This window comes from Prionailurus bengalensis, chromosome X (assembly GCF_016509475.1).
Source record: "Prionailurus bengalensis isolate Pbe53 chromosome X, Fcat_Pben_1.1_paternal_pri, whole genome shotgun sequence".
Taxonomy (NCBI): Eukaryota; Metazoa; Chordata; class Mammalia; order Carnivora; family Felidae; genus Prionailurus; species Prionailurus bengalensis.
The window spans coordinates 26,953,134-26,976,067 of NC_057361.1; the positions used below are offsets into that span (position 1 = coordinate 26,953,134).

The following is a 22,934-nucleotide window of genomic DNA, read 5'->3' on the forward strand; positions in this document are numbered from 1 at the left end:
ATTGGATGGATACAGAGTCAACACGGAAGAAGTCACTTGCTGTTACCGCATTATCACATCCAAGACTTTACTCCAGTCTGACTTTGCATCCATTAATGACACTCTGCCATCCACTGGGTTTGACTCCAGCTCCTCAGGTTGAATGCTGAAACCACACTTGTTTTTTTTAATAAATCCATTTAAGACTGTAGATTTCCTTCTTGCTTTAGAATTGCCCAGAGTACAGTTCCAAATGAGGACACTTCTCCTGTTGGCTACCGTGTGCCTGATTACGACTCTCGATCTCTTTCTTGTAGTTCCGGTAAAAACCAAAATAAGATGAAGTATCACGTGTGAACAATGGGTATCTGGCCTCAGTTGAGAGAACTTCCTCTCCACAAATGTGGGAGGTCTAGATCTCTGAGAAAATCCCTGAGATACAAGCTACGTTTCCCCCCTGCCCAGTCTGAGAAAGTGAGATCATCATGTGACCAGGTTTCTAGCCACGGAAATATTTCCTGTGGTTCCCTATCTGAACTGAAAGATCCACAGGGGATGGCATGTCCTCCAAGATGCTGGATCTCCACGGCGGAGAAGACCTAAAACCCAATCTATTCCTTTTCTTTGTAAAGCTCTATCCTGGACCTAACTTTACAGGGTTTCTAGAAGTGGTGGAAAGTCACGTGGGAAATCAATACGTCATCTATCTGCCATCACGCTTCAAGGAAAGCTGTGTTTGCACTGTTTCACGGCAAGCTGCTTTGACCAAACCGTAATCAGACGACTTCTCAAAACAAGTTTACCCTGAGCCAGACTCTGCACGTCAGTCCTGAAGGCGGGAACCGATAGACGTAGTTACTGACATTAGTTAAATCCAATGCCTGACTCTTGAAAAATGTTTCTGCGAACTTGAAGCAGCATCCAGTGTTTACAGGGTTTCATCGGATAGGAATCCCCTTTCTTCCTCCTTGCAGTCACTACGAGCAATCCAACTTGGCCGAAAAGTCCCAACTAATACCACCTTTTAACGTAGAATCCCCTTCAAGATTCTTCTTTCTGAAAACACTATATTTTTAGATGTGGACTTGAGGACAGGACCGCAAACGATTACCATCTTCTGCCGTGCCCTTCTCAGAGATACAGGTAAGTGACTACATCTTCTAGAGAGTTCTTCCCTGGTATCTTGATCTTCTGGATCTAGCTGTCCAAAGAGCTCTTTTTTTTTTTTTTTTTTAATGAGTCCATTACAAGTGTCTTTGTTCAGAAAACATGGCTTGGTGTATACACCATGATTACATTTCTGTTTTTATGTTTGCCAGTGAAAACCAGAAACGGTTTATTTGAAGCTTCCAGGGCTCCCCAAAGCTGGGCTGTAAAGAATATCAATGACTCTACAGAGGCCCCTTCTTGCCTTCCCAGATGTTGGAAATTCCTCTCAGGGGACCATTTCCTTAAAGACTCCTATCCTTCTTCAGCTCTGGAAGATTCTCAGCTATTGCGACTTCAAATACTGCTTCTCTGCCATTTCCTCCATGTTCTTCGAAAGCGCCTACTAGATATATTTTGGAGCCTGGTGGTGAATTCTGTCTCTCTTGATTGCTCATTCCTTTTAATGTCCTTACCTTCTCTGATGGGGTAAAGTCTAGAATTTGTCTTATTTTTTTAAGTTGACTGATTTATTTTGAGAGAGAGAAGGAGAGAATCCTAAGCAGGCCCTGCACTGTCAGTGGGGAGCTAGACATGGGGCTCCATCTCATGAACCACGAGCTCACGACCTGAGCCTAAATTAAGAGTCAGGCTTCACAGCTTAACCAACTGAGCCACCCAGGTGCCCCTAGAGTTGGTCCTCTTGAGTTTAGTAACTTCAGTGACCACAGTTGACATTTGCAAAGAGGCCTTTTGCAAATCCATCTGGTTCTTTCATTTTTACACCTCTCTCCAGCCAGCAGTGGGGCTCAAGGTCCTACCCCTGAGATCAAGAGTCACCTGCTCTACTGAGGGAGCCAGCAGGTGCCGGAGTCGTCGCTTTACCCAGTGGTATTTCCTTATCTATTTCTTCTCCTTCTGAACTCGGCTCTGTCAGGTAATTTTATGACTGGGCCCACTCAGGGCCTCCCGTCTAGAGCTAGACCTTCCACTGGTAGTTGACAGATTGATACGAATGCACTTGTCGATCATTTCGTCACCAGGCAAACAGGGTTCAGGTCCTGGTTTCAAGGCTGCGTCGCGATGATCTCCTTGGCGACTGCGAGCCCCGCCTCTTCCCCTTGGAGCATAACGCTGCATCCCTGGCTGCAGGTAAGTGAGGCAGTCCAAACTGTTCTTTGTTCACTCCAGGTACACGTCTCTACGTGTGTTTGTGGAGCCCTGGTTTTAAATGCCTGGCTCGGGGCCCCTACCTTTTAAGGGGAGTTTTAATTCCTGTTACTATAGCAGGAACTGAAGGTGCACTTAGTCATCTGTACACGCTGCTCAGCACGTGCGGGTTTTCTTCCTTTCATTCCATCCGTCAGCCACCACTGGATCAACGCTAGAAGCAGGGGAAGGTGGCTGAAACCAAGGGCTAATGTCATGCGCATCAGCAGCCTCCCAGGACATGTTGATTTTATAGATGTAGGATCAGTGTTCCCTCAGTATTCATTCCAACAGAAATTTACCAGGACAGGATTAAATGAGCCCAACAAGTGCCTTTCTCCTAAACACACAGGTGACACGCATAAATCTTCCATTAAGCTCAATCACAAACTTGATTTCCAGGGGCTAGTTTTTCCTCCTAAGACTCTGAAGCAGGATAAGCTGTCAGGCCACAGGTTCAAAAAGAGCTCAAAAGAGGGACCTTGGCCAGAAACCACGTAAAATACCAAGTATTTGAAAAAGTGATGTGTGATGTGTTGAATTAAAAGATAACTTTTCCTAACACATGTAGTCCGGGTTGCGGCGTCATTAGGGCCTATTTTTGCGACAGGAAATAGCAAAATAGGGAAATACTTATTTTCTGATCTTGAAGAAAATCTGTGCCGTTGCCTTTTAAAGTTCATCATAACGCTAGGTTTTTGGGACACATTGTAGGGGAGATCGTTCCCATACAAGACCAATAGAATACTTACCTCAGTTCCAAGGGGAGTTGTTTTAAAGCTCAACCACAAATACTGGCTGTCAATTTATAGACTGCTAACAATGTATATCGTGTTCTTGAAGTTGTATATCTCACCCCTCTCAATTCTCTCGTTAGAATGTATTTATGATGTCATTTCAATAGAAACGAATGCATGTCAGCAATCGGATGACGACTCCAGGGAGAATCTATTTACGCTCTTGATTATCTGGTAAGTTATATTTCTCTGGTAGCTCCCTAAAGAACACTAATTCAAATTCACCGCACATGGCTTTTGTCACCAGAATTTCTTCCGGCAGCCAGTCCTCCTGAAAAGAAGGCTCCCATTATTAAGTTCTTATTCTCCGTACAGCTTTAAAAAAAATCCCTCCAGCTGACAATTATGTAGATGCATCTGATTATTTTAGGTCATCCAGCGGACAGGCATGGGTGTCCAGATACAAATTGACATTAAAAATTTTCCCTTCCAGTGCACGTGGAACATTCTCCAAGACAGATCACGTGTTAGGCCACAAAACAAGTCTCAACAAGTTTAACAAGACTGAAATCTGATCACAAGGGTACGGAACTAGAAATCAATTGCAAGAAAAAAATACTGGAAAGACACAAACACGTGGAAAGTAAACCACGAATGGGTCAACCAAAAATTCAAAGACGAAAAAAAAAAGACATAGAAATGAAAATGGGAACAGAAGGGTTCAAAATCTTTGAGCCACAGCAAGAGAAATTCTAAGAGGAAAATGTACAGGGATACAGGCCTACTTCTAGAAACAAGCAAAGTCCCAAATAAACTAGCCTACAACTGAAGGAGCCAGAAAAGGAAAAACCAGAACAGATCAATGAAACCAGGGGCTGGTTCTTGGAAACGTTGAACAAAATTGCTATAAACCTTTAGCCAGACTCATCAAGAAAAAAGAGTACACAAATAAAACCAGAAATGAAAGGGGATAAAGAACAGCCAACATGACAGAAATAAAAAGATTTACATACCAATAAATTGGACAACCTAAAATGAATGGATAAGTTCCTGGAAGCTACAGTCTCTCAAAACTGAATTAGGAAGAAACAAAGTTTGACTACATCGATCAGTAGTACTGAAAATGAATCAGTAATCAAAAAAACTCCCAACAAACAAAAGTCTGGGACCAGACGGCCTCACGGGTATTTTATAGTAAACATTTTTTTTTTTTATTAAAAAACTTTTTTAATGTTTCTTTTTTTTTTTTTTTTTTGAGAGACGGAGTGCGAGCAGGGGAGGGGCAGACACAAAATCTGAAGCAGGCTCCAGGCTTTGAGCTGTCAGCACAGAGCCCAACGTGGGGCTTGAACCCATGGACCCTGAGATCATGACCTGAGCCGAAGTCGGACGCTTAACCGACTGAGCCACTCAGGTGCCCCTTTATTAGAATACCTGTTGTTAAAAAAAAAAAAAATTCCAAAGAAACAGGAAATTACAGGCCCAATATCCCTGATAAACATAGATGAAAAAATCTTCCACAAAATTGAGCAAACGATACACCACATTATGAAAATGAAGGATAAAAGCCTTATGATTATTCCAATAGATGAAACAAAAGCATTTGACAAACCTTAACATCCATTCATGATAAAACAAAGTGGGCTTAGAGAGAACACACTGCAACATAAGAAAGGCCATATATGACAAACCCACAGCTAACATCATAGTCACTGTGGGAAAACTTTAGAGCTTTTCCTCTAATGTCTGGAACAAGACAAGGATGTCTCCTCTCACCACTTTTATTCAACCTACTACTGGAAGTCCTGGCCACAGCAATCTGACAAGAAATAAAGGGCATCCAAACTGGAAGGGAAGAAATATAACTGTCACTATTTACAGTTGACATGATACTATATAGGGAAAACCCTAAAGACTCTAAGAAGTAATGAATGAATTCACTGAAGTTGCAGGACACGAAATGAATATGCGGCAATATGTTGCAGTTCTATAGACTAATAACGGACTAGCAGAAAGTAAGAAAATCCCATTTGCAACAGCATCAAAAAGAATAAAATACCTAGGAATAAAATTTAACCGAGGAGGTGAAACGCTTGTACTCTGAAACCTCTAAGACGATGATGAAAGAGGTCACAGACAGATGCAAAGATATTCCATGTGCATGGACTGGAAAAATATTGTTAAAGCGTCCATACTACTCAAAGCAATCTACAAGATTCAAGGTAATCTCTATCAGAATACCAATAATATTTTTCACAGAAGTAGAACCCATAATCCCAAAATTTCTATGGAATCACAAAAGATCCTGAAAAGCCAAAGCAATCTTGAGAAAGAAGGACAAATCTGGTGGTAACACAATCCCAGATTTCAAGTTACACTACAAAGCTACGGCAATCAAAATAGTATTGTACCGGCACGAAAAAGGACCCCTAGATCACTGGAACAGAACAGAGAGCCCAGAAATAAACACACACTTGTATGGTCAATAGTCTACGACAAACGATCCAGGAATACCTAATGGGGAAAGATCATTTCTTCAATAAATGGTGCTGGGAAAACTGGACTGCTACCTGCCAGAGAATGAAATCGGACCATTTTCTTAGTACATACATAAACATGAACTTAGGATGGATTAAAGACCTAAATGTGAGATCTAAAGGAAAACATAGCCAACAATCTGTTGGACTTTGGCCTTAGCCACATTGTTGTGGATATGTCTCCTCAGGAAAGGGAAACAAAAGCAAAAATAAACTGCAACTACATCAAAGTGAAAAGCTTCTACACAGCAAAGGACATCACCAACCAACCAACCAACCAACCAACCAGAAAACGTATTGAATGGGAAAAGATAGTTGCAAATGATATATTAGAGAAGGGGTTAATACACATCATGTTTGAAACAACTCTTACAAATCAACACCAAAAACCCCCCAAATAATCCAATTAAAACAGGGGCAAAGCACTTGCATATACTTTTTCTAAAGAAGACATACAGATAGCCAACGGGCCCATGAAAATAAGGTCTAACATCACCAATCATCAAGGAAATGCAAATCCGAACTGCAGCGAGATAGGACCTCACGCTTGTCAGAATGGCTATTATCAAAACACCAAGAAACAAGTGTTGGCACAGAGGGGGAGAAAAAGGACCCCATGTGCACCCCTGGTGGGAATGTAAATTGGTACAGCCTCTGTGGAAGACGGTATGGAGTTTCCTCGAAAAATTCACAATTGTACTACCATACAGAAGATCCAGGAATTCTACTTCTGGGCATTTGAAGAAAAGACTAACTCAAAAAGATGTATGCACCCCCATGTGTGCAGCAGCCTTGTTTGCAAGAGCAAAAAACACCCACAAGTCCACCGAAAGAAACATAAAGATGTGGTGTATCAACACCGGAACATTAACCGTAACAAAGGAAAGCAATCTCGCTATTTGTGACAACACGGATGAACCTAGAGAGTATTATGCTTAGTGAAGTCAGTCAGACCGAGAAAGGCAAATAAGCATAGGATTTCACTTATATGGGGAATCTAAAACACAATGGGAACAAATCCCAAACCGAACAGACTCATCAGTCCCAAGACCTAGTGGCTGCCTGAGGGGAGAAGTAGAGAGGCGAATGAGGTGAAGGGGATTAAGAGGGATCAACTTTCGGTTCTAAAATACCTCATGTGGATGAAAAGTACAGTATAGGGTTTCGGAGTATCGTCAATAATGGTAAGCTTAGCATCGGGGGCACCGCATGCTGTAGAGAATTTCGAAATCACTATGTTGTACGTGTGAAACTAACACGACACTGTATGTCAATCACGCTTCAGTGCAACAATTCTAACTATGTCAGACACAAAAATAAACATATTTAAAAAGAACTCGTGAAAAATAGAACAGTGTGAAAGGACTGAGGTAACGTCAGTTACATATGAAAATGAGCAAATGAACATGTTGGCTCATGTTCTTTAGAACTTCAGAGACACTGCTCTACGAGCACTGAACGGTACTCTAGAATACAAGGTCACACTAAAGCAAAGTCCATTCTTAAACATGGGGCACCAGGCTGGCTCAGTTGTAAGAGACTGCGACTCTTGATCTTGAGGTGATGAGTTCGAGCCACACCCTGAGTGTACAAATGGCTTAAAAATAGATAACCTTAGGAAAAATTTCCGAAGCAATCAATAGACGAAAGAATCAAACTGGCCTTAGATCTACCTGCGGAGAACATGAAAGCACCTGGCCCCTCTAGCAATCCTAACTAGCTACATGCCAGTCAGGATAAAGAACATTATTACAACAACCTCTGTGAGTTTACAGAATTCAAGTGTTGAGTTCACGGTGGGTCATCTGCTCCTTAGATCGAACTTCATGCCACGTGTAAGGACATAATTGCATAATGGTATTTCTTACCAGTAAGAGACACTGAACTGTATACCAACGCATGAGCACATACAGCGTCTATTACATCAAGAGGGAACAGCGACAAAGGTCTGCATCTAAAAAGATGAGGCCCACAGCAATCCAGCTTTACCCTCACACTTTATAAAAAGCAGCTCAGTCATAGCCACCAATCTGGATCCAGGCGACTAGAGTATATCATATAGAATTATCACAGCTACTATAAATCTAGCAAATGGGCAGTTTCTCACAAAAAAAAAAAAATGGGAAAGACAAGTTTTGCAAGGCTGAAGAGTTTTAAAAACGGGCAACGGCACAGAGCTTTTTCCCTTATGATAAATTTAAAGCTATACTGTAAAATCTTATCAAGCACCCAGTCAAAAATACTCCTCAACTAGACAGCAAAAGACATTAGTGCACCTTGGCATTACCAGTGTTAATTAAGGAGCAGCTCACAGGGTGGGAAGTGAAAGTAGGCCTATTTTAGGTCTGTCTTAAGCAAAAACAGGAAAAATGGCAGGACCCCCCGAGGCTCTTATTTCTAATCCTTCTCTCTTAACACTGTCATCCTTTCATGTATTCAGAGCTCTTAATTCCAACCCCTTTCCCACTGAAATTTGCTCAGCATAAAGGTGTTATAGAAGTCTATTACACCTTACTTGGCTCTTACAATAATGTACCATTTCTTCCAGTGAGAGCTCCATTAAAAGAGATGTTGAAGCATGTACAGGAAAATTAGGGTGTTTTTGACACATCGCCGTGTTTGGTGCCTTTTACGATCCGTGGCTGAGGAGGGAATTAGAACATGGTTTGAGGGGTGGCTCAGTTGGTTAAGCGTCCAACTCTTGGTTTGGGCTCAGGTCATGATCTCACGGTTCAGGAGTTTGAGCCCCTGTCAGGCTCCCTGCCCCTCTCTCACTTGGGCGCTCGCTCGCTCTCAAAATGAATGAACATTAAAAAACAAGGACATGGTTTGAGCGCATGGTTTTCGAATCAGAAAGACCCTGATTCACGACTCGACTCTGCCATTTGCTGACTCTCTAGGCAAATGACTTAAGGACCCGTTTCATCAGCGTTAGGCATTAATGAGCCGGTATGTGGCCCATATTCCGTATGTGCAGATGGCTCAGAACCATGGCCAGTTCCTTCCGTTCATTATTATTACTTCTTTCTCTCTACATTCTGTACTTTTTAGATTTAGAAATCCGGTGGGCTGAAAGCTTCCTACCAAAAAAAAAAAATAATAATAATAAATTATCTGAAATGAAAGCTATCAACTAAAGCTTGGCAGAAAATAAACATATACAGTGCTTAGAAATGGATTCTTCAGTATTTGTCTCCCTTCTATATACATCACTTCTAGCTCCCGGCCCCCCAGTCAATACTGCACCAACCCCAGAATTTGGCCTTTTTTTTTTTTGTATTTTCCATCATCTGTGCTACAGTCAAGTGTATCAAAGCTGAGCACCTAGGCAAAATAAAATCACTGAGCTAAAATCACTAGGAAGAGATTTCCTTTAAAATCATCAAACTATGGCCACTGATCATAAAATGTTCAGACCAGGTCTACAGGGTTAATGTATCTAGATGTACTCTGTTTTGGGGATATGCCCTTGACACATCAGGGGATACCTTACTTGGGTTCTAACAGAACCTGACAATATTCATTGGCTTTAGTTTATCTTCAGTGACCTATTTTTCACAAATTCCTGATCGGGGACTAACACACTATCGTCTGTAGAATAAATACATTAATCAAAATTTCAACAAAAGAAGAGAAAAAAGTCATCAAAAATCTTAACTGTATACCTGGAAATAAGGCAGACGACAAAACCCAGAACAAAAATGACAGTGGCTACTCTTCACCATTCAAAAAGCACACTAGGATCGGAGAGGTTTTAGAAGTGAGGAATCTAGTCCCCAGGAATACTACCGTTGGGGAGAAGTATGTTTCAATTTTCAGACAAATACAGTCAAGTATCAAACTTTCATTGTCTGTGGTCAGCAAAAAGCCGTAACAGTCGCTAGGAGAATCATAATTTTAAGCTTTGTGTGTCCCAGCTTGAGTCCCTCATGAGTAGTTAGACTCAGCCTTAAATTCTCCTAGTAAATTCATCTTGATGGCCTATTCTTCACTCCCTGGCATGTACTGCTCTATACTCTTGCCATATCTGATCCTATGGCCTCCTCTGTTACAATGACAGAAACTACAGAATCATTTCTGTAAAGCCAGCCCAGTCCTTGTACACGAATGTTCCTGGCAGCATTATCCATAACGGCCACTGAGTGGAAACAACCCAACTGTCCATCACCTGCCGAATGATGAGAAAATGGTGGCATGTCTGTATCATGGAATATCTTTCGGTAATAAAAAAGAATTCAGCACTAATACATGCTACCACATACATGTCTCTCTAAATATGCTACGTGAAAGAAACCACTTACACAAGACCACATACTGTAGGACTCCATTTGTATCAAACGTTTACAATGAGCATATCCATAGACACAGAAAATAAAGTAGCGACCGTCTAGGGCCGGAGCAAGGCTGTCTTGGGAGAAATGGACAGTGACTAAAAACGGGTAGAGGTTTCTTTTCGATTGTTCTAAAATTGTGTGCTGATGGGTGCACAACTCTGTGAATATACTACTAAAGACTGAATTCTACAGTTTGAATGGGTGAATTGCATGGTTATGGGAATTTATCTCAATAAAGCTCTTATAAAAAATTAAGTTCTAGGGGTGCCTGGGTGGGTCAGTCAGCTGGGCGTTCGACCCCAGTGTCACAGGGTCGAGCCCCTGCATTGGGCTCTGTACGGAGTGCGGAGCCTGCTAAAGATTCCCTCTCCCTCACTGAGATTAAAAAAAAAAAAAAAAAAATTAAGTTCTAAATTCAAAATCCTCTTCTGATAGCACCCAAGGTATTTTCCCAGTGCAGAATAATTTTCTAATGCCCTCTGCTACTATGGAGGAATCAAGTTTAAGCCATTACGTAAAAGAAAAAAATGGTGGATACGTGCCTGCAGAATTAGCTATGCAGCTACTTCTCAATACTTTTAAATGATGGATTTTGATAAGAGCCTAAAAATAAGCCCAGAAAATGCTCAAGTCTGGGTCAACCTCCACAACTTAGTTGTTTTCACTCGAATGGAAAATGATAGAACGACCTAAACAGGCATAATAAAAGGTCCGGGGAAAGAGCAGTGACGTCAGAGAGGAGAAAAACAAGGAAGACAGCCAAATATCAACGCCCCCAAACCCATCCTGGAACAGGAATATTCCAAAGGGTATGCATCCTTTCGTTTACCCAACACGTATTTGTACACCCAGCACCACAGAGATAAAGATGTATGAGACACTGTCCCTCACCTTCTGGTGGGATGGTGACAAGCCTTACCCTAATGCCCATTGGCTGGGAATGGTGCTCAGTGCTAAAGCTCAAATTCCAGGTTAGTTCAATCTTTGAAAAAAATCACTTTGATTTATCAGGAAATTAAAGGGAAAGGATCATAGGGGTTTATTTATGCCCTAAAGTCAGCAGTCAGGGGGGTACCGTAAGCAACCCAGAATTGAGAGATGCAAAAAAGAGAGTCAACTGTAATTATAAAGATGGTTTGAAAGAAGGAAGAAGGATGTTTAGTTGGCTGCAGAAGCCATCCACTTAGCCAGTAGCACACGCCAGGAGCCCATTTCTAACTGGGCATACCCAATTACAATCAAGTACGCCAGGACATCCTTCATCTTCTTTCCATGGATCTTTTCCCCTAGGAGGCCCCTAACCTCTCCCGAGGCCTCCCCCAAGGCCACCACCCCACACGCCCCCAAACCCACTGGTCCTCAATCCAGACTGCTCTTACAAACTTCAGACCTGTCTTTTCAACAGTCTCCTGCATGTCTCCATCAGCCACGGGGTCCGTGAACTGGAACGTCCTAAGCCACACGATGTGGGTATAGTGACCGTTTACCCTCTAACATTTCAGTGTCAGAAAAAAAAGCCAGCTTGCTCAAGTAGCATTCCACTGAGCCACATAGCAGCGACCTATCTTTTTTTTTTTAAATTTTTTTTTTCAACGTTTTTATTTATTTTTGGGACAGAGAGAGACAGAGCATGAACGGGGGAGGGGCAGAGAGAGAGGGAGACACAGAATCGGAAACAGGCTCCAGGCTCCGAGCCATCAGCCCAGAGCCCGACGCGGGGCTCGAACTCCCGGACCGCGAGATCGTGACCTGGCTGAAGTCGGACGCTTAACTGACTGCGCCACCCAGGCGCCCCGCGACCTATCTTTTACATTTACCCCTTAAGCTGTGGTCGAAATGAACACTGCATCAGCTTTTCAGTTACAAGTCACAGAAGAAACGTCTTCCTGTGAATTGGTAATATGCATTTGACTATTTCGGAGACCAGGAGCGGCCTCAAATAACAACGGGCCTTTGCATCTCACTACTCAAAAAAAAAAAAAAAAAAAAGATTCAACAGCAACTGTGATTGAAGTAGAAGTGACTCTCGTTGGTGGACATCCTTGAGAATTCAATCAGATGAGAACATCTACGAACTCCATGGATCAAATTAATTTTGTCAAGTAAATGGTGGGAGTTCTTATTTAAATTAGTCTGATTGGAAAGCCAGGGTTACTCGCTGGGATACTCCACGAAAAGAGTACAAAGAACTTCCTATGGCCACGAGAGAGGATTTAATACCTATCTTTGGATTTTCCAGACTAAATCATTTTGGTGTCTGCATTTATACGGCCTCACTACTAGAGCAAATCAAAAATAACCGCTGTGAGATAAATCCAGGCTTCGTCTGCACAGACACCTCTTACAGCTACTTCCTCCAATGGCCCCCAAAAGACAAGAGCTGTAGACTTCTCACCAACCACGGGGGAGAGCCACTTGCACTGTTTCGTTGCCTGGTTTTCACATCCAGTACAGATGGGAATTTCTTCCCAAATTGTGTGCCGCAGGACATGACGGCTTCGGCTGAGGTCAAGGAGGGGTCAATACTGGATTAAACAAATCTGATCCTGTTTCTTCTCGACCCCTCAAGGCAAAGGTGAATTAATCATGACTTTCCAAGGCAAGTGTTTCCAGAGCTTATCTGTCCCTGCAATCACTTCTTAAAGAGTATCTTAGAGGTATTCTGCAAAACACAGCATTTTAGGCGACAGTGCCCTTCTTCCACGGAGAAATGTCATCATTTCTTTGGCCTTTAATGTTAAGCTTTCCACAGTTATCAAAGGCACTAGAAGCAACCCCGTAAAAATTTCTTTCAGCCTCTGTTATAAAAGTATTGATAAGGACACTAGCCAGCGATTACGTCAAGTGTCAACACTGTTTAAGTGTCCAGGACTGCTGGGGCGCCTGGGTGGCTCACTCGATTGAGCATCCGCCTCCAGCTCAGGTCATGAGCTCACGGTTCATGAGTTCGAGCCCCGCATCAGGCTGCATGCTGACCGTTCAGAGCCTGCAGCCTGCTTCAGATTCTGGATCTCCCTCTCTCTCTGCTTCTGCCCCACTCACACTCTGTCTCTCTCTCTCTCTCTCTCTCCCCCCCTCAAAACATTTTTTAAAAAATTAAAAAAAATAGTCCAGGACCGCCCGAGTTTCAACCCGAGCCCCATTCCTTGCTAGCTCTATGATGTGTCCTTTGTTCTGGGTGCCAATGAGTCTTTATTTGGGAAGCACCTTCTCCTTCATAGTGTCATTGTAAGGATTAAATAAGATCGCACATGTACCCAGAACAGTCCCTGTCCTTAGCAAGGATATGGCGCTTAAATGACAGCTCTGTTTTTACTGTCGTTCCTATTTACAGCCAAGGACGATGGTGTTTCCTTAGGAAGGTGCATGCTTCTTTCTTCCAACATTAAGAGATTGATACATCATGATGTTTCCTCTTATCCCACGGACTATACTAACTATCCCTTCTATGTTCAATGATTTACTAGTTAGACTGTGGGAATCTTATTGGTTTTTTTTTGTTTGTTTCCAATCCTTTTTGGAGAGCTAATACATAAAATCAGTAGAGCAAACTGCCCCTTGAATCGCTTTGGACAAACAGAACTCAGGAGGCCCAGGCCACAGGTCTTTTTCTCTAGTCATTGACCTTCGTCCATCAGTAGCTTTTCCTGTGTGTACTGTGTTCTTTTGCTTGTTTCTGAATGATCATACCTCCCTGTTCCCCAATGTAAAATGTCCAAACCACCCAACTGCTGTCTCTTCCATCTCCCTTGTGGCCTCATTCATTCAGTGACCTTCCCATTCCTCCTCCCTTCTTCCCTTGACCACCACATCCTGAGCTCAGACCCTGGCCATCGTTCAGTGACATGGTTCCACTACCTTTCCAGCACAAAGTAGAAAAGTGCTGGGAAAGTCCTGTTTGGTCTTTATTTTCAACTCCAGTTTCGAAGGTCTCTCCAATCCCTCCCGACAGCCTTCATCACTGACCTCTGTGCCCCCTGAGCAGCGGTAACCATGCGTCAGAATTAGCGGTTTACAATTAGTTACTTGTGTTTTAATGCCTTTTCTTCAGTTTTGAGCTCCAGGAAGGGAAGAACCGCGGCTTATTCATCTCGGTAGTCCTGGCAGTTTGCGAAACACATTAAGCGTTCACTACCTATCCGCTGAACTGAATTGGAATTTTATCCTCGGGCCTGGAAAGCAGCTAAAGAAAGTCATGACCACAATCAATTCTAGGGCAGTAGGATGACACTGCAACGTGAGGCAAGAGGGGGACGAGGGTGTTGCTGAGGGATCTAAAAAGGCAAACTGGATCATAAGAGCTTTACCTTTCATCCAGCCTGTTCGAGGGAGAGGGCAGCTGTACCGGTAATTCCTGAATATTCCTATCACCAGAAGGGTACTTGGTTTTTCCTCGAGTCCTTCATGACTATCCCGTTTCTTACGCCAAGAACCTAAGCTCACCAGACGACTGAGTGACTTTTACTCTGACCTCTAAGATAAGTGATTGTGAGATAGGCGACCTGTGTTCAGTCTCTGAACATCTCTTCCCCATTTAAATAGATTAAGCGTTTGTACATAAATGCGATGGTGTCCCCCCGAAGAGGTTTAAGGCACCAGTAACACATGTTGTACAGCTAGACAGTTAAAAAGACAACTAGGAACAAGGGAGACATAAGTTGTCCTTCTGGGTTAGCCATCCCCTTCCATGAATCGGTGAGGATGAACTGGTCCCCTTGGGCTTTGTTTGGATGAACTCAGGACAGACTGAAGGAAATTGAGTTCACTGGACTGGTTAGTTAGAAACGCTGAAGGCTCATTCTATTCTCCTCCCCACCCCCGCTCCATACCCTAATATTCATCGCCCACATGGTCTTCAAAGGTGGCCCTTCTCCCATTCAAACCCACACCTCCTCCTGTGCCCATAACCACTCTCGCTCCATCATTCCCAAGTTCTCCTCCCCTCTTCCTCTGGCAAATTCTTCCAGCGTGTACAAGTTACTCGGGATTGTTAAGTAAAAAGAGAAGACCGAGGCGACCCCTCCACCGCATTACTGTATGAAATAATCCCAACGACCACCGATATATTGGCCAACAATTACACGTGTAGAGAGTAGCTAGAAGGATACCTAAGAACGCAAGAAACGAACACCTTTGGAGCTGGGAACATGACAGCCAGGGGATAAAGTTGGAGAAAGACTCATTCTTCTCTGTATGCATGTTTGAACTATTTGGATTTCGTTTCATGTGCGTGATTACCTATTTTTCGAAAGGTAGTTACACAGACATCTTCACGTTCAAATCTTCCAGAGTTCTACCAAGCCCAGAGTCGTCCTTCCACCACACTGGGTAGGCAAAGTTCACTCTTGTGGTTTCAAGTGCTACTTGGGAGCTGGTGACTATCTCTGGAAGCTTCACAGTTGCATTTCTGACTGTCAGACATTAACCCGGGGATGTGTCGCCAGCCCCTTAACTCAAGCCCTCCCACATCCCATTCCCTGTCTTCCAGCCACCTGACCCTTGAGGAAGGACGTCTATAGACAGTGTCAATACTACCAACTTGTATTTATTTTAAAAATATAGCTCATGGGGCGCCTGGGTGGCTCGGTCGGCTAAGCGTCTGACTTCGGCTCAGGTCATGATCTCACAGTTTGTGAGTTTGAGCCCTGCACCAGGCTCTGTGCTGATGCTCAGAGCCTGCTTCAGATCCTCCACCTCTCTCTCTCTGCCCCTCCCCCATTGACACTCTCCCTCTCAAAAATAAACATTACAAAAATTTTAAAAAATAGACCATTTAAAGGGGCCCACTTGTCCTCCGCCTGGATCGTCAGTCCCAGCTGCAAACGACCATCATCTTGCCAGGTGCCCTCTAGACCTGGGGCTTGTCCCTTCCGTCCCCAGATCCCTCGAACAGCAGCTCTGCCCCTGCCCAGAAATACCACTCAAATTCAGCCTGTCTGCCCCATTTCTCTTTCTTGAGGCTTCACTGATCTCTGTTGTGGGTTTCCATGCTACCTCCCGATTTGAGTTACTGTTTCCAGTAGAGTTCTTTTCAAGGTCACCCTCCACACAGCTGCCCGAGTGATGGATGTAAGCATAAATCTAAAAGCACCACGCCTGGCTGAGGCCCAAGTGGCTCCCAGTCCTAGGTGAGGTGGCATCATGCCCTTCCCGGCCTGGCCCTGCCCACTCGTGAGGCCTCATCGTCTCCCGTTTCTTGCCTCATCACACAAGTGACACCACTGTTTGCAGTTTCCCGAACATTCCCTGCTCTTCCTCACCTTGACCCCCTCTGCTCCTCCTTCTGCTGGCAAGGCCACTCCTGATCCCCCTCAGCGTCCTGTCGTCTTGCCCGTGTGCTTACCATCACTGGGGACTCTTACCATCAAAGCCCTACTGAAGTCGCGTGAAGTAGACTGCGGAGACTAGGCCAGCCCCGGGCCCCAAGTCGTCCCCTCATTTACAAGGTAAAAGCAACAGGATCGTGATTTCCAGCCAGTTCAACTCTGTGCTGTAAGTAGCCAGTCTAGAATCCTCGTGAATGTAACATTAGTAAGCTGGCGTTATCACTGGAGGAGTGAAAAGGGGCAAGGGAAACTCAAACGGAGACTGCACACTGTCTTGTTTGCCCAAAAACAAGACCTACGAAAGGCACCGAGTAGATACTAGGAATCCACAGGGCGCCCTGCTGTCATATAACATCTCCTGACAACTGTAATTAACTTCAGACTTCACAGTGAATCAGGTTAGTTAGTATTTACTCTCCTTCTAGCCTTGGGGACAATCTAATCACTTTGCTATGCAGGCAGCAGGATGACAATGAGTTTGGGTCTTTCGTAAAGGCTACCTTTTCATTGCTAGGGTCACACCTAAAATTTCAGAGCAGGTCTGACTTCATTTGGACGGTGCAGAGAAAAGTACACTGCAATTTGACACTGTGGATTTCCGTCAGGAGACCGCAGACTTTTGAGTCTCTGCAGTAAAAAAGCGAACTCAGACCGCAATGCTGAGGACACACAATGGATAAAATTCTCATGTCCGACCGATCTCACTCAAATGACCGTCTGCATGATCTGCAGAACGAGCACAAGACATTTTGCAGAAGGGAAACATTCAAGACTGCGTAAAGCCGCTAGTCATCCAACTTTAGGAGATGCTATCAAGAAAATTCAGAGTCAGATTTAGCTTCTGCTCAGGGCTCTCACTTTACATTTGTGGTATGAACCAACGATCAAGAGAATGGGAGAGACGTACACGGCCTAGGATTTGGCAAACGAATGTTTAAGACGCTCAATTAATGAGAAAGCAACAGTTGGTGCTAATCAAGGAACCTGGGAAAAGAAAGACTCTGAAAAGCAAGAAGAAGAACAGCTTTTAAAAGGCATTCCTCTACAAAATCCGGCTTTAAAAATAATTTTAGTCAAAAGTTCATGTGTGAGGGCCACCCTTAAATGCAGCTTCATTTCATTCATTCCACAAATATTTATTGAATGCTATGTGTGGCAACTAAGAGAAATGGAATCCTAAAGGCAGAGATAAGACATCCTGGAGACACTTCTAAATTAGGCATTCTCTCCTTTCCAAGGGGAATGGGGGCAGGTGGCATGAAAAACAACAGAATTCCATACCGTATCTCATCGGAAATGGTGATCTCCGAGCCCCTTTCCTTTGCTAACTTATTTGGAGAGTAGTCCTAAGGTTAGAACAAACGAACGCAAAATACACATAGATACGGTAATAAACATACATCCAAAGGACATGGGACAATCTCAATTTTAAATTTCCATTCCCGCTTTCTCTCCAAGTACGCTTGCATTTGTCTGATCGTATGGCCCAGAGAGTGTCCTTTCAGGAGACAGTGTACCCTTCACTCTGCAGAGACATTTCTTTGGAATGTGGCAGGACGTGCAAATGGGACAAAGTGGAGAGAGAAAGAAAGAAACTCACCCGGCTGACCTTTACCTGAAGGTCAAGAGAACTTATAGTAAGACTTCCATCAACATCAGATTCTTCATTTGGCAGCTGTGAGGAGCCCTGGTGTAATGTCTTTCTTTCACAGAATAAACCATCCCGTTCTTGTAGAACGATCTTGGATATTTTTCAGGATAAAGTAGTGATCCCTGCACCACAAGTACACGAACTGGTTTATTCATGTCTATCTAGTCCTTAATAATACTGTCTCAGGGCGCCTGGATGGCTCGGTCAAACATCCAACTTCAGCTCAGGTCATGAACTCGTGGTCCGAGGGTCTGAGCCCCACGTTAGTCTCTGTGCTGATGGCTCAGAGCCTGGAGCCTGCCTCACATTCCGTCTCCCTCTCTCTGTACACCTCCCCACTCATGCTTGTGTGTGTGTGTGTGTGTGTGTGTGTGTGTGTGTGTGTGTGTGCGCGCGCGCGCGCGCGTGTGCATTCTCTCTCTCTCTCTCAAAAATAAAAAAATGAACTTAAAAAAAAAAATTCCAGGGGCACCTGGGTGGCTCAGTCAGTTAAGTGTCCGACTTCGGCTCACGTCACGATCTCCTGGTTCATGAGTTCGAGCCCCATGTCGGGCTCTGTGCTGACAACTCGGAGCTTGGAGCCTGTTTCAGATTCTGTGTCTCCCTCTGTCTCTCTGCCCCTCCCACTCTCATGCTCTGTGTCTCTCTCTCTCTCTCTCTCTCTCTCAAAAATAAGCGTTAAAAAAATAAAAAAAAAATAATATGGTCTCACGTCAAGGTCCATTCCAGGGAATATGTGACAATTCTATACAAATTCTATTTACAGAGAATGACTTTTTTGTTCGCTGGTCCAAGGGGCACTTGGCTATTTTTGAGTCAGAAAATCTGGGCCTGAGGTTGGTTCTGCCACTGGCTGAGTGTGAAATTTGGGTCAATCCATTTGAACCTCTGTGAACCAGCATCTTCCCATCTAAGTTCTTCACACAGCTTTAAGGAAGATTAAATGGCCCAAAATACAGTCAAGCACTCCGGAAATGATGAAACGATATGCAAATGACATTTATCACTAGTCTTTACCCTGGCTGTCATGGCACGGAAAGCAAAGTGTGCTAACAACAAACAAGACCAGACTCTTGCCCGATGACACAGACAGATCTATTGCGCAGTGCCAATAATCTTATGGTACAAAACGATTTTTACTCCTGGGTTGCGTCAAATGCTACTTACAATGCCAATTCCAACTTTTTCTAATTTGACTTTGACCCCTGAAATAACTGCAGGTTTAACACAGAGGGATACTCATCAGGATACTCTTCAGTGCCAGTTCAGTGCCAAAGGAGACCAAAAATAAGGTTACCATGGAAACCAACAAAACGTTCAGTATTCTTAAAGTTAGGTTTTTACCGAACATTCCAGGATTACCCCCTGAGTCTTCAAACCATGCTAGGTACTGCAGGGGACCACTAAGAGGATTAAGACCCAGTCCTTGGCCCAAAGGCCCTCCCCGTCTTATTCGGGTTGGGGGGAGGGCGCCACACGGGGCATCACTGACAAAGAGGCAAACCATCAGGGAGTTCTCGGAGAAAGATTCACAATATTCGGAGAATACAGGCAAAAGATCTATTACTTCCAAATGCAGGGCTCTAACAGGGCTCCGTGGAGATTATTTTGAGGAAGGTCACGGAACATGGGTAGGACTCCTTCATCAGATATGGGAGGGAGCTTGCGCGTGACCCAGAGAGTGGATGAGGGCAGGATGTACTCGGAAACGGTTGCTAGAGCAGTGTGGCCGGAACACAGGTAGAAAGGAAGATAATGTTGTAAAAGGAAGAGAAAATTCTGGAAGGTTTTAAAGGCCCAGCCGAAAAGCCGGCTTTTTGTCTTCCTCGATGCAGAAATCCAACAAACAATGAACGCCATGAGGGTCCTGGAAAGATACACAATGCAAGTCCGTATGGGGGATATATTATTGGAGGGGTGAGAGAGGCAGTGAGGGGAAGCCCACCGGATAAGGAGCGTGGCCACAGGTCGGGGGTTTTAAGAGCTAGAAGGTGGGCAGTGGCGGCAGAAAGCAATGGATGAATGGCAGTTTGCGTTTTCATCTTGAGGTGACAATACTCCCCGAGGGCACCGGTTCGCAGACATACCAAGCTGTCTAGATTCACAGGTTTTGGAGCCTTGGGCTAAATCACAGAGATGAAAGTACTCGAGTCCCACAAATTTGAGCAACTGCTCCTTTAAAGACTTGCCTGGTGGCATTTGTCTAAAGAAGGCACAGGGAGTTAGAAGTGATCATATGTAAAAGCCTTTCTCAACCAAGAGATCTGTGAGATAATAAATCTAACAGCAAAGTGAAAGTCCAATGATTTCTATTATCCTGACACCACACAGAATCCCAGAGTTTTACATCTTTGTCCTCCCTGCAGACAGGGTGAATTTTCTTTAGCCTTTTAATTTCTACACAGTTTCCTTTCTTCTGGGAACACCTTTTGCAGATGATACTGACAACCGGAATTGTCTCACTAATCTGCTCTGGTGGTGAGCATACGTGATTTCTGTGGCCGATGATGAAAAATAAGATGAGTGAATTCGTTCGCCAATGAGGCAAAGCCAACGAGCCTACTTTCTTGAACGCCGTGGCGTAAATAATATGGCCAAATACATGTACCCGTCGTATAATCGTGAAATTAAATGACTTGCTTTGCTCTTAAATTCTAGGCTCAAATATAAAATCAAAGCCTCTGAAACACATGCAACAAATCAAACACCACCATTAGCATTAATTCCTTTCAGCCCTCAATTAGGACTTCTTAATTATACTATTGCATTCATAGAGAGAGAGCATCTGTAAACGGAGCTCAACAGATTATCGCAGAAAACAGTTAGACACAGAATGACTCTAAGTGAAGACTCCTGGCGCTTTTCTACGTGTGCACGTGTATGCGCTCTGCATACCAATGACAAAGCTAGAAAGAAAACTCACCTGTTTTCTTCCTCAAGATCTGCTAGGATTCTCTCTAGCTCCCCTCTTTCCTCACTCTCTAAGGAAATCAAGATCTGGGCAGGACTACGAGGCTGGCTCAGGGGGGAGTCCTGGTTCAAACTTTGGCAGTAATGCTGGATTAACAAATGTTCATCATCTCTGGAAAATAAAATCAAAGGTTTTGGTTTTTTCCCCTCTTATTTTGTTCTGGGGGGTCAGGGACTCGGGTGTGTATTTAAAAATAGAAACATTTGCTCTTAACAAGTAATTAGACCCTTCTTCCTGTTTCTTAAGACACTTGCATACTTTTGAGGCTGCGATCTACCGTCTTATTGGTGAGAATTCGAAGCACCGCTTACTCAGATTTTCAAGCGAACGTGGCCTATTTACATGGGTAAAGGAACGGCAGGGTTACGGACACACTGGGACTCTGCGTTGCCCACTCAACCAATCGTTAACAAATATTAAAAGACAGAACAATGGCTCCAGCACTGAAGCCTGTCAAGAAAACCTGTTCACTGACCCATGCTATTGTTGATAATGACCAGGGAAAAAAATGCAGCCTTTACCATCATAAGTATGTTCTTAAGGGGAAGACAAAGTAACCAAAAAGGGTTGCTTTGGTAAGTCGGTTTGAGCTCAAAAAGCCATGGAGGCAAGACGGTAACAATAACGAACCTGTAGACAAATGATGGTTTCACTCAATTATTGTTCAAATAGAAAAACAAAAATTCGAAGGGGGAAAAAAGCCATTAGGATGATTAACTCAAAGAAGCCTGAACAACTTATTCTTTGGAACAGCTTTTAAGGACTGATCCTCAGGAACCAAGAAGCAAAAGGCTCACAATTTGGGGAAGCAACTGCGGTGTCTCCGTAAAACCAGAACTCTTTAATACACGGGAGAAATCATTTTCCAAATGTATTGCTGCTAGCTCTTTGGAAGCCTGTGTGCCTCTAAGTTGTAAGAACCTCGGGTCTATTCTCAACGAGAGGCTAAAGCCCTTTGTTTCTGGTTAGACAGCAGGATGATATGTTAATATCCCCCTAAGTCTTCTGAGTTGAAAAACAGCTCAGGTATTTAGGCAAAAATCCTCCTGCCCGAAATGATTTTGGTCTGTCAAGCCAGGTAATTGGCTGAGAAGTGAAAAGTGGACTACAAACCATTACTGGGTGTTAAGAACAAACATTTACGTGAAGTCACCCAATGCACCAAACCACCTCCCCAGACCTGCCCCCAAAACATCAGGATTTTATCACCTAACACGGAGTCAAAATGGATTTTATGTCCTCAGAAGGAGCTAAAGCTAAATTTCATTTAAAAATTGTAAAAGGATGTTTCACTACCCAACTTACCCTCCCTTTTCCCAAATTCTGGAATTTTATTGCTAGAACGTCCCATGTTTAATTACAACAGAGCTACAATTAAGTTTCTGTTACTATTCTCTCAGGCAGCCACTGGATGGGGGCCATTATAATGCGGCTACAACTTGAATTAATTTCATATCAAAATCGGCGACCCAAAGAAGCAAACCATCCAGGCCGTTTACGTCTGGTTGATTCTTTGGCCACCTGTTTTCCTGTCAGTGGATCTCCTATCGTAATCCTACTGATACTTATCCCCGTGGATGAGAAAGAGAACATACCACAGTTACGAATGGGGAAAAGATGGGTCTGGTTTTAAGTAACTCAGTCATAAACAGATGACTGACTGTCGACTTGATTCACCACTCACCTTTGAAAGTGATCGCCTTTATCTACCAGATGACTTGTTCTCACGTCTTCAATAACCGATTACGTATAAATGCCACTCGGGTACTATTTCCCTCAGCCTAATCCTCGTAAAGGCCCTTGCCTCATCTGAGTGTGACCGGGAGGTGCCACACCGACAGAGTAGACTGACCCCTCATTCTTCCCTTTGTCTAGATTCTCCATGACAAAGTGGCGAGACATCTGTAACTTACCAAAGGCATCACTGTGCTTTGACTAGATTTTTTTTTTTCTCTCTCTCTCTCTCTCTCAGGTATCCCTTCAGTTCGCAGGTCCTTATCTTTTCCTTCAGATTAGCTTCTTCGTCAGCTCCCTCCACCTCAGG

At 43.7% G+C, this 22,934-nt stretch overlaps 1 protein-coding gene across 12 annotated transcripts in view; it reads right to left on the reverse strand.

Moving 5' to 3' along the window:
* Positions 1-22,934, reverse strand: part of DMD (dystrophin) — a 2,018,590-nt gene that overhangs the window by 34,197 nt on the left and 1,961,459 nt on the right. For 10 of the 12 annotated variants that reach the window (XM_043570317.1, XM_043570315.1, XM_043570318.1 and 7 more), the window contains one exon: positions 20,843-21,001. The exons of the other annotated variants lie outside the window; for them this stretch is intronic. In XM_043570317.1, the coding sequence (XP_043426252.1) occupies positions 20,843-21,001 (159 nt within the window). The remainder of the gene's footprint in view (positions 1-20,842; positions 21,002-22,934) is intronic. 12 annotated transcript variants of the gene reach the window in all.